Genomic DNA, 12,099 nt, shown 5'->3' on the forward strand with positions numbered 1-12,099 from the left:
TCTTCCGTTTGCAGATTTGGTGGGAAATTTTGATGGAGATATTTTTTAAGATTTGTCTTATGGAAAATACATGGAAAATTGTTTAAGAAAGAAATGTAGGCTCATTTTAGAGTGGCAGACAGAAGAGTAGAAACCTATTATATATTCTTTTTATTTACAGGGTCCTAAATCACTGTTTAAAATAGGAATTTTGCACAACTATCTCACAGGAAAGTGAAGGATTAATGTTTATAAAGACTTCTGAGTTCTTATCAGTGGAACTGTGTAAATGAATTACTTATTAAAATTTTGCATATTTATAGTGCTTCTCCTACTTGGACATTTGATGCAAAAGGGAGTGACACATTTATCTTTTTCTTACTATGGACAATATTGATAAATGCTGGGTGGATGAGTCATTATTTTTCATATTTTAGGAAGGAGAAAAATGCATGGTTTATAATGAATATGATGTAGTAGCATGCCTTAGCTATTTTGTATGTTCATTTCCCATCTGACCTAAAAATGCTTAGTAGATGGTTTACTTGCTTTCTTGATCTCCTTGTTTTCCCCTTCACTTCTCCCCAGTTGCAAACATCCTATTTACTCTGACTAGAAATCATACCCACATTCACAAAGGTAGGAGGAGCCTTGTTCTATGTGGCAGCATGTTTTAAAGGGACTTCTACTCAGAAAGCTATGGTTGATTCAACTACTAATTACCCATATTGACTGTGTAATTGGAGTGGGCTTATTCTGTTTTTGTTTGGTTTTCAAGCCCAAAGTATATAACCTTTTTGTATATGCATGTGAACATTTTCATTTTAATGCTGTGTGCTACACACTGTATTAAAGTTCATCTTGATTGAGCTTTATTGTCAAGCTGGAGACAATTCAGTAGGCCATCTTCGTAAGATAAGGGAACAATAAGGTAAGACATTTTGAGAGTGTCTCAAAGAAGCACAAGAATTTGAATTAGAGAGGACCTCCCAGAGAAAGTGAGTCTGGTAAAGAGAAGTGGCTAGACAGAGGGGAAGAGAAGATGATGTGCCTGCCATTCAGAGGGAAGAATAAGTACAAAGGCGTGGAGCAAGAAAGCATGGTCAGTCCAGGGGATGACAGTCATTTAATAGTGGCTGGAATGTTTTGAAATCTGATGTCATTCTCATAATTTCTTTGTGTGATGTTCACCAAACCTTTTTTTCCCCCAACACATATTTATTGAGCACCTATTATGTGTTCAGTGGGATGTGGCAGTGAACAAAACAAGGGCTCTTGTTTTTTTTGTTCAAGGAGCTTACCATCTAAGGTAAGAGGAAGGAATTATGCTCTAAAACAAGATACCATGTGATATTTCAGTTGACAAAATGGGCTTAGTTCTCCAGGGAAAATGTCACCTGAAATTATTAAATCAAACAGCAGCTTTACTCTGCCAGCATGTTGTGCCAAAGGGCCTATAGAAGAGATGAGTGAGTGGGTTTGCCTGCCAGGGCAGCCTCCTCATGAGAGCTACAGAGAAACCAATACTTAAGAGCTAGGGGCACCTCTAGACGAATTATCTATTTTCTGTTATTGGATCTGCATCTGTGTTTGCTTACTCTGTTGAGAGGTGCCAGGGTGACAGAAGGTATTTTCCAGGTATCTACACGTGCAGTAGGAAACATCAAGCATAGCGGGATTCTCCAGTCTCATTTCCCTCTGGTACTTGAAGGCTGCCTAAAAAAGATAAATCCAGCCATAAAAATAAAAGTGATGAACTCATTTATTCCATTCATATGTTTGGATATTTAGGGTTAGTTTTCTTGTGGGAGCTCACCTGTATTCTGAGATAGTAGCAATTAAATTGAGGAAGTGTAGCAGAATAGTACAGGTTATAAACTAAGTTAAAATTCTCACATAAAGAGTTCTGCTTGCAGCAGTTTTTTAATGTTATGGAGCATAGAACTGTGCAGCCTTCAGAAATGGAGAGCTGCGAGCAACCCCATTTGAGCATTGTTAGGCAGTTCTATTGACACATGAATACATTTCATATGATTATCATAAAATTGTGGCCTGGAAATTGAGCAGCCATGGTGCTGCATTTCAGACTCACATTTATAATAAGCTGTAATAAAGTAAACATTCAAAATGGATATAAGAATAGGCATTACTTGTGATCACAAATGTATGTTCAATTGAAGTGCTCAATTTAACAAAGCAAACAAATTTCTTGGCATTATCAACATAATTGTCTCACTGTTGGGTTTTGGTTTCTAAAAAGTTATTTAAGCTAAAAAAAAAACAAGTCTATAAAAAACAAAACCAGCAAAAGGAAATACAACTAAGAATGAGCTACTTTTCCTTCTTTCATGCCAGATTAAATGTTCCCTCTGCCACTTCCTCTAATTTGCCAAACCATTGCCAGCCTGTGTAACTTGGAGTTCATATATCATGATTTAATTTGGGGTTAAATCCAGCTGTTTGCTCTGCCATCCGCAGGCTCTGCAGTGAGACTACGCAGCTTTCCTTTTCCTAAGGGCAGAAAAGGACCAGAATATCCATTTAACACCAGAGTTGGGGAAGCATGACTACATGTAAATTTAGCACCAATTAGATGGTAGGATTCAAAGGACTGTTGTTCCTGGAATATTCCGAAAGCAAAAATGGAAATGATAGTGGTAACATCTGAAGTGTGGTGGCAAGACAGTTAAAGCAGGGATAATTTGTAGCATCTGGGCACAGAACAGTACCGGGAGGTGATCACCAGGTCTTCTGTGGCAGCTGGCAAACAAAGCAGATGCCATAGTGTTCTCAGCTTACTTTCCAACACTCCATAGTGTTCTCCAGTTTTAAATAAACCTTCCAAAAAACATCCTTCCTACATTGTTATTTGGCTAGAGCAGACCCCCATGTGGCAAGTGTGTTGCTAGTTCACCAGTCCACTGCAGTGGAAGCTGCAGAGCTCAGGGTTGCAGGTGTACTGGCTTCAAAGTTGGCCAAGGCACAGACAGCATGGCATTGGTAGGAGGAGCACTCTTCAAAGACTCACGCAGTGATTTCTGATAGTTATGGAATTGAGCTGACTTTTAAACGTTAGAAGGAGGCACACAAGTGTGCGAATGTCTCATAAAATACCTATGACTTAAAAATATTCCTGCCAAACATACCACTTACCTGATACATAGTTTTTATTAAGCATCAAGATCATGCTAGATACTTTTTAGAGAAAAGATGTAAAGCCACCTACCTTATTTATCCTCAGACTTAATTCCAAGTAGTTTAGCACTATAGGTAACCACAGCTACCTTATTCAGAATAGACTCTGAAGGCTTGATAAGAGCAACTGAGTGGTGAACATCTAAAGATATGGGTATTTATTTGCCCATATAATTTTGATTTTTGTTTTTTATTCACACTAGGAGACATTACCATCATCCTCACCAGATACAGGACAGTAACTTAAGGGAGTGTGGGTAGTGAGTGAGGGAGGAAACTAAATGAGAAATATAATCTGGTTTCCAATGAAATCTTTAGGAGTTGGGAATTGTGACAATTCTGATCTCTCAAATATTGGACAATCAGATACTTTTGAATGTAGAAATCTTTAGATGATAGCCAGTATTTCTTTGCATGTTACATACATGCATACTTCTTTGTAAAGAACCCTTCCCTTTTTTTTCAAGTTTGGAAATAAAAGCAGATAAACCACTTGCCAGGACAAGAAAGAATTATAAATTACTAGAGCCTACTGAAAAATTAAACAGCTCTCATTATCACTGGAATCTTTCTTTGTTGAATGTTACTCAACTGAAAAGCTCTTTATCTCCATTTCACAGACCCAGCTTAGGACACTTAGAACTTCCTTTGTCTTCTCCCTACCCACTTCTCCCACTTGGTTCCTTCTAACTTCTTTCCAGACCTCTTTCTTCAAATCCATGGCACCAAGCTGGTGGGGTTTTATTTTTGTTTTTTGTCTGTCTGTTTTTCTCACATGTAGCCTGTATTTCTTATCATTTCTGTTTTAGAAGATTATATTACATTAAACTTAATGTGCCCTGCTAGAGTCCACATGTCTCTCTTAGTTTATGGTGACTACAAAGGATACTCTATTAGTGCTTTGGTTTTAACTATTAGGAATTTCTGGATTAGGAGTGAACAATAATAAAAATTTTCTTTTCCTCTAGTATGTTGAATTTCCTATGTATTACCAAGAGGCAGTAGAGCTCTAGATCCAGAAACAGCCTTGAAAGAATTAAATAGTTTGATCCTGATTTTCTCATCATTATAAAAAGCATAATGTATATAAAAGTGCCCCACACAGTGCTGGCTCCGTAGCAGGTAGTTAATAAATGTTAGTTCTCTTCCCTCCCTTCCCCTTGAAGGGGAAAAAAAATCTCAGTCAATAATTCTAAAAGTAAGTATCTCTGATAAAAATAAATATCTTGGGTAAAACATGGAGTTAGTTTTGAGTTACCAAAATAATGAATTTGCTGTTATGCCCCTGGTTTTATACTCCTCAATGCATGAATGTTCACACATAAAGATAACAAGTGATGTACTTTACTACTTGAATATTTCAGAGTAGAAGTGTTTGAATCTGATGAGCTCCAAGTTTTCTGTCAGCTCCCAAATACTGGATTATATGAAAGGTAATTGCCATGTGTTTGGGAAAGAGAAACTTTTTTGGAGGAAGGTATTTAGAGAGTGTGAAACAATGCAGGTCATTTATTATTATAATTTTCAAACTTTCAACATCTGAATGGTTTTGATAGCCCCAATACCTGGAGCTGATGAGGCAGATTTAAATAAATCCCACTGTGAATGTCATTCAATGGAAACACAAAATAGAATCTCCTAGGGTTCTGAGCAGTGTTATTATCACTCTGTATTTATGTAATGCCTTTGTCAATAACTCCAGAATTTCTTCCTCAAAGGAGAAGAAATAGAGTTGTTGAGAAAGCATATGTAAAAATAGAATGCACTGTGCATGGCAAAGAGTAAAAGCATAACTACATGGCTGACTGGACATACCAGGGCAGCTTACTGGTGCTGTGGTTAGGAGATGGCAGGGGAGCCTGCATTGACCTGCAGTACACACTTGTAAGAAAAGAATCCTGGGAAGCTTTGTTAGCTCAGTTGGGTCCTAGTCACCAGAAGAGCTTTATCACTAAACCAAGGAGTTCTGTGTACCCATAGCTAATGATTCAAAAGTGAGTGGGTCTGTGGGCTTTGGTGCCTTTTAGTACTGCTGCAGCAAACTGAATCATCTCGTAGAGGTCAAAAGGGAAGAACTACACCATTTTTGTTGGTATTCTAAGTGGTAGGCAGAAGAGGAAAGAAATCTTTACTTATTATTGTAGCATTTGGTTTATTATCACATGCCATGTAGATCTATCCTAGAGGATAGTTTTCTTGAGGTCTCTAAAAGGGGCATAGTTGAATAGTTGGGTTTAAAAAGGGTGAGAGGAAAGAGATAAAGTTATATATAATTGGACACATGCTAAAGTAATAAAAAAATTAACATTGGACTCAGATTGTTAGCAAGTCCTTGGAAAGTAAATGAAGGACTCATTCAGGTACATTTGAACTATGCATTGATATCTTAATGAATTGCTGAGTTCAAACATTAGATTATATTATATTGTGAACTTCATTAAGCTGGCCATTTAATGATCATTAAAATGATTTTAAGATAAGAGTTTGTTACTGCCAGAAGTAGGTAGATTATCAAATTCAATCTGACTGATAAACTTTATGATTTATTTAATTGCATTGGTTGTGGCAAAGATGTCTTAAAAAGCAAGCAACATCAGGTAAGTCTGTCATCACACTTAAAACCATTTAGAAAGAAAAACAAGCGTTAGACCATGCATGTTGCACATTAACCTCCTCCCCATGTTAATGACGGGTTGTAAAGCTTTCCTTGGTTGTGTGTCATTTTTGTTATCCCAAGCATGCACTGAATTCATGATCTGCTTATGATTCTCATCATGCCCAGTACTAAACAGGGAGCGATACATGGTGCCATCGTTTGACAGTCTATTTTGTAAGCCATTACCATTACCTTACCTTACCTGGGAGAGCTACCTGTTTTGTGCACGTGGCCTTTTCCTTTTGCAAGTCATGTCCATGGAAAGATCGTTCAATCCAATAATGACTTCTCATTTGGTCTAGAAATCAGACAAAAGCTTTGCAGCTGTGAAGTGCAGCCCATTTTAAAATTAACCTATTGTAAATCCTTAATGATTGAGAAATTCTGCAATTTGCTATGATTTGTGGTTTGTGCTGCAGCTAGAATAGCAAATAGCAGAGATGATGCAGGTCAGAGTGGTGTGTATTTGGAAAGTGAAGAAGAAACTTGATAGACACTGTGCTTCAAGCCCCAGTGTGTTATGCCCTTCTGCCCTTCATCCATCACACATCACTTCATCTTCCACCCACTGACTCTCCCAAGTGGAATGTAATCCTTGGAAATAATTACTTAAATTACAGTTTATTACTTAAGAAATAAAAGCATCCACACGTGTAATCTACTTCTGCCTGCTTTTATATTTTTTCAATTTAGAGCCTAGATTCTTAGGGAAAAAGAGACCACAGTTTTGTTTTGTTTGTTTTTTTTCATTCACAAAGGCCTAGAATTTGAATTGTGATACCTAAACAAATTAGCTCTGTATCCTTATTCAAGGTACTTAAACTCTCTGAGCCTCAGTTTCCACATTTGGAAATCTTATTGGAGTCTCATACAGATTAAATTACATACTGTATTAGAAAACCTAGCAAGGATATTGCCACTTAACTAGCTATGAGGCCCTAATCAGATTACTTAACTAATTTGTGCCTCTGCTTCTCTGTAAAAATGGAGATACTTCCTAGGGTTGTTGTGAGGATTAAATAAGTTAATCCATGTAAAGCACTTAGAACAGCACTCAACACCTAGTAAGGATTCAGTAATTACTGACCATTTTAGTTGACATGTATATTAAATAAATATGTGTTTACAAATAATGATAAGTAATGTAAAGGAAAGGTATAGATGTTCTAAGACAATTTATATGAGCTAGAAAGATAAGCAGGGCTATACCATTTAGTGCTTTGTAATGGGAAGCTCTTGAAGATGGGAGGACATGATTGGATTTACATTTTTATACTGATATTTTTCTCTTTTTTTTTTTATCTTTATTGTTGAATATATTACAGATGTACCTCATTTTTTCCCCCATTGACACCCTCCTCCCCACTCCCACCCCCCTCCCGCCTTTTCCCACACTGTTGTCTGTGTCCATTGGTTATGCATATAAGTTCTTTGGTTTATTTCCTCCCACCCCCCCAACCCCCTTCTCTTTGAGGTTTGTCAGTCTAGCAACCAATTTGTTCTTCTTAATCCCTTCACCTTTTTCACCCTTTCCCCCATCCCTCTTCCCATCTGGCAACCAACAAAATGTTCTCTGTATCTATGAGATTGTTTCTGTTGTGCCTGTTCATTTTGTTTGTAGATTCAATTGTCGATATATATGTATTCATTGCCATTTTGTTTGTTCATATATTTTATCTTTTTCTTCAAAAAGACCCTTCAACATTTCATATAATAACAGTGATGAACTCCTTTAGCTTTTTCTTGTCTGGAAAAATCTTTATATGGCCATCAATTCTAAATGACAGCCTTGCAGGATAGAGTAATCTTGGTTCTATTCCTGGGGTTTTATTCTGTTCTTTCATTTGGGACCTGTTTCTTTGTCTCCTCATTTTGGCTGCCCGGGCGGGGCCTCAGGGAATCACCAGGGCGGGGCAACCAGTGTGAGCCAGGTTGCTGGAGTCTCAGATATGGTGACTGTCTGCCGCCCCAGGGAAGGGCTCACCAAAGAAACAAAGGCCTCTGACAGCATGTTTGTCCTGGAGAAAACCCCCTCTCCAGCCCTCGCTCCAGTGCCAAACAGCTCAGCTCTTCCCTGTATGTCTCTGGCGCCCCTCGAGCTGACTCCCCTCCAAGCTTAGAGGGAGTGAGTCTGATAAGTCTGTGCACGGGCCCTTTAAGAAGCTGCCTGGGGCTCAGCTGCATCAGCCTCTCTGAGCCTCAGTTCCTGCTGGTTTTTCCAGCCAGAAGTGATGGGGACTTCCCTTCCTAGCACTGGAACCCTGAGCCGGGCACCTGGTGTGGGACAGGGACCACTCAGTCCTCAGAGAGGACCTTCCCAGCCGAGGTGTCCTCCTGATTTTTATCTGCCACACTTGGGTGTGGGACCAGCCCGACCGCATCCGCCCCTCCGCCTCCGCCTCCGCCTCCGCCCCTCCGCCTCTGCCCTTCCGCCTCCGCCTCCGCCCCTCCTACCAGTCTCGATGTGGCTGCTGCTTTAATTCTGTAGTTGTAGGACTTCCACTCAGCTTGATTTCGGGCAGTTCTGAATGATAGTTGTTCTGAAGTTTAGTTGTAACTTTGATGTGGTTGTGGGAGGACGCGGTACCGCGTTTACCTACGCCGCCATCTTGACCGGAAGTCCTTGATATTTTTCTTGTTTCTCTTTTTTTATTTTAATTCACCTTTTAAAATTTACATACCACAAATTCACTCCTTTTGGTATACAGTTAGTTCAATGAGTTTAGACAAATGCATCCAGGCATATAGCTACCACTAGAATCAAGATATAGTGCAATTCTGTTACCTCAGAAAATTCCACATGACATCACTTTGTGATCAACCATTCCTTCCACTCCTAAACTCTGCAACCACTGATGTGTTTTCTATTCCTATAATTTTGCCTTTTCCAGGATGCCATCTTCATGGAATCACATACTCTAAAGCTGTTCAAATCTAGCTGCTTTAACTTAGCCTACTACATTTGCAGTTCATCCATGTTATTGCATTTATCTATAGTTCTTGTTGCTGGTTAAGTATTCCATTGTATGTCTCTACCAAAATGTGTCTTCACCGATTGAAGGGCATTTGAGTTGTTTCCAATTTGGGGTGAATAAATTATGAATAAAACTACTATAAACATTTATATTCAGGTTTTTCTGTGAACATATTTTCATTTCTCTTGGGTAAAAACCTAAGAGTGAGGTTGCTCTTACCATACTCTTATGGTAAGTGCATGTTTAAATTTATAAAGGAACTGCCAAACTGTCTTCCAAAGTAGTTACACCATTCTACATTCCCACCAGCAATGTCTAAGAGTTCATTGCTTGGTATTATTGTCAGTACTTGATCTTGTCAATATTTTTATTTTATTTTAGACATTCTAATAGATGTACGGTAGTATCTCATTGTAATTTTAATTTGCATTTTCTCAATGAGTAATGATGTAATGGGCATATTTTCATGTGCTTGTTTGCCATCCATATATCTTCCTTAGTGAAGTATCTGTTGAGATCATTTGCCCATTTTTTATTTCTATTTTTTTAATTTTTAATCCTCACCCGAGGACATTTTTGTCTTTATCTTCAGATAGAGCGGGAGGGAGATAGGGGGGAAGAGAAAAAGAGACACATCAGTGTGAGAGACACATGGAGTGGTTGCCACCCACACGACCCCAACCAGGGCTGGGGACAAACTGCAACTGAGGTACGTGCCCTTAGCGGGAACCGAACCCAGGACTCTCTGGTCCATGGGCTGACGCTCTAACCACTGAGCCAAACTGGCCAGCGCCATTTGCCCATTTTTTAACTGTATTTTTTATTTTCCTGTTACTAAGTTTAAAGTGTTCTTTACATATTCTGGGTACAAGTTCTTTGTCAGATAGGTGATTTGCAAATATTTTATCCTAATTTATGTCTTATCTGTTTATTCTCTTAATATCTTTAACAGATCATAAGTTTTAAATTTTGATGCTGTTTAACTTTATCAACTTTTTAATTATGGATCACATTTTTGGTGGTGTTTTAGTTGCCTCACCCTGTGTTACAAAGATTTTCTTCTAGAAATTTTATAGTTTTAGATTCTACGTTTAGGTGTATTTTCCATTTTGAGTTTATTTTTGTGTAAGGTGAACAGTATGGGTTAAGGTCCATTATCTTGCATGTGTATATCCAATTGTTCTAGCACATTGTTGAAAAGACTATCCTTTCTCCATTGCATTGCCTTTTCACCTTTGTCAAATATTAATTGGCTAATGATTATGGATCTACTTCTGGGCTCTCTGCTCTGTTCCACTGATCTATGTATCTCTCTGCTCACCAATACTACACTGTCTTATTTACTAAATCTTGAAATCAGTTAGTGTCAGTTCTCCAACTTTGTTCTTTCGTTTTGGCTGTTCTACTTTTTCTTTCCATTTAAATTTTAGAATCAGATTGTTGGGATTTTGCTTATGATTATGTTGAATCTATAGATCAGAATTTACATCTTAACAATATTGACTCTTTCAGTTCATGAGCATGGTATATCTTTCTATTTATTTTGATTCTCTTTGATTTCCTGCTTTCATTTATGTTTTGTAGTTGTCAGCATACAGATCCTGCATATGTTTTTTTTTTTTTAATCTCTCCCTAAGTATTTCATGTTTTTGAATGTTATTGTAAGTGATACTTTTTAAATTTCCAACTGTTCATTGTTAATATATAGAACATACAGTTGGTTTTAGTATGATTAACCTTGTATACTGCAACCTTGTTAAACTTATTAGTTCTAGGAGCATTTTTGTAGATTGCCCCTATGTAAGAAGTCATGTCTTCTGTGACTAGAGATAGTCTGATTTCTTCTTTTCTAACCTATATATCTTTTACTTGTTTTTCTTTTAAGCAAGGGACTAACTTGATTGGATCTATGTATTTCAGAATCCAATCTGGCTACACTATAAAGAATTGATAGGATGGGAAAATGTAGAAGAGACTTGTGTGGAAGCTGTTGCAGGAATCTGGGAGACAGTGGTGGCTTGGACTATGATAATGGCAGTACCAGAGGGGACAAATAGACACATTCAGAATATATTTCGGAGGTTGACTTGGTAAGCTCGGGTAATGAATTGAATATGAGGGAAAATAAAAGGGAAAGGGATCAGCCAGACACCAAGGTTTTTGTCATGAGAAACTAGGTGGTCCTGGTAAATGAATTAAATATGAGGGAAAATAAAAGGGGAAAGGATAGGCTGGACACCAAGATTTTTTCATGAGAAACTAGATGAATGGAGTTACCATTTATTGAGGTAGAAAAGAGAAGAAATAGATTTGGGGGAAGATGATGAGTTGAATTTTGAACATGTTGGGTTTGAGAAATCTCTGACATTCAAATAAAGATGTCAAGTAAACAGACTCTATACATGTGATATAAAAGGATATAATAGAAAGAGTTTGAGAATGATTCAAGCTTATGTAGGACCCTTTTCAAAGGCTTCTAAAGAACATCATTTTTGGTTCCTGCAATATCTTAAGAACATTTTCACCTCAGGCCTTTAGACATCCTGTTAATCACTGCTTGAAGTGTGTGTATTCCCTCACTCTCTCCTGTTTATTTCCTCCCCCTTTCCTTCCCTCTCTTCCTCCCTCCCTCCCTTCTTTCTATGAACTAGCTTCTTATCATCCTGTAAGTCTCAACCTTAATATCACCTCTTCAAGACTACATTAGGTATCTTTTCCTTAGTATGAGTCTCTATTATATAGTCTATATTTTTCATAGCTCTTATCATAATTTGTAATTGTTTACTTTACTAATTACTAGACTATGCATTGTGAAAGGTAAGGACTGTGTCTGTATCACCAGTCTACAACCCTATGCCTGGCACATGGCTTGTCAGTATTTGTCAGGTAGCAGAAAGAGTTGTTCTACAGCTTAGTACTATGGCCGAATTAGGTCCAATGCCTTTGTGTTTTCATATGACTGTTTTTTATGCTTATGTATGCAGAGGTTTCTATACCCAATATCAGGCAAAATCTGGGTAGGAAAGTAACCTTGTTTGTTTCATTCCATATTTATTGTCCACAGAGCACCAGGCTCTGTAATAGCTAGTGGGATATGAAATGGCATTTTGACATTGGACAGGAATACCTATTTGAGACTTGGCTGTTTTCATTGTCTAGGTCTGTGACTCTCGGTGAGATATTTAACTACTCTAATCTTTTAGTCTTCATGCCTAACGAAGGGCAGCAAATAATTCTTATCTCATAAGACTGTGGTGCAAATTAAACTAGATTATCTGTGTAGATCATGAATTT

The 12,099-nt window shown here is 37.8% G+C and overlaps 1 protein-coding gene across 7 annotated transcripts in view; it reads left to right on the forward strand.

The window, feature by feature from the left end:
- The window catches only part of RNGTT (RNA guanylyltransferase and 5'-phosphatase), a 262,608-nt gene that overhangs the window by 235,061 nt on the left and 15,448 nt on the right, over positions 1-12,099 (forward strand). The window contains exon 17 of one of the 7 annotated variants that reach the window (XM_036248261.1): positions 10,726-10,763. The exons of the other annotated variants lie outside the window; for them this stretch is intronic. Coding sequence (XP_036104154.1) covers positions 10,726-10,748 — 23 coding nt within the window. The 3' untranslated portion in view covers positions 10,749-10,763. Of the gene's footprint in view, positions 1-10,725; positions 10,764-12,099 lie in introns of those variants that run through there. 7 annotated transcript variants of the gene reach the window in all.

Source organism: Molossus molossus, unplaced genomic scaffold (assembly GCF_014108415.1).
Source record: "Molossus molossus isolate mMolMol1 unplaced genomic scaffold, mMolMol1.p scaffold_m16_p_8, whole genome shotgun sequence".
Classification (NCBI taxonomy): Eukaryota; Metazoa; Chordata; class Mammalia; order Chiroptera; family Molossidae; genus Molossus; species Molossus molossus.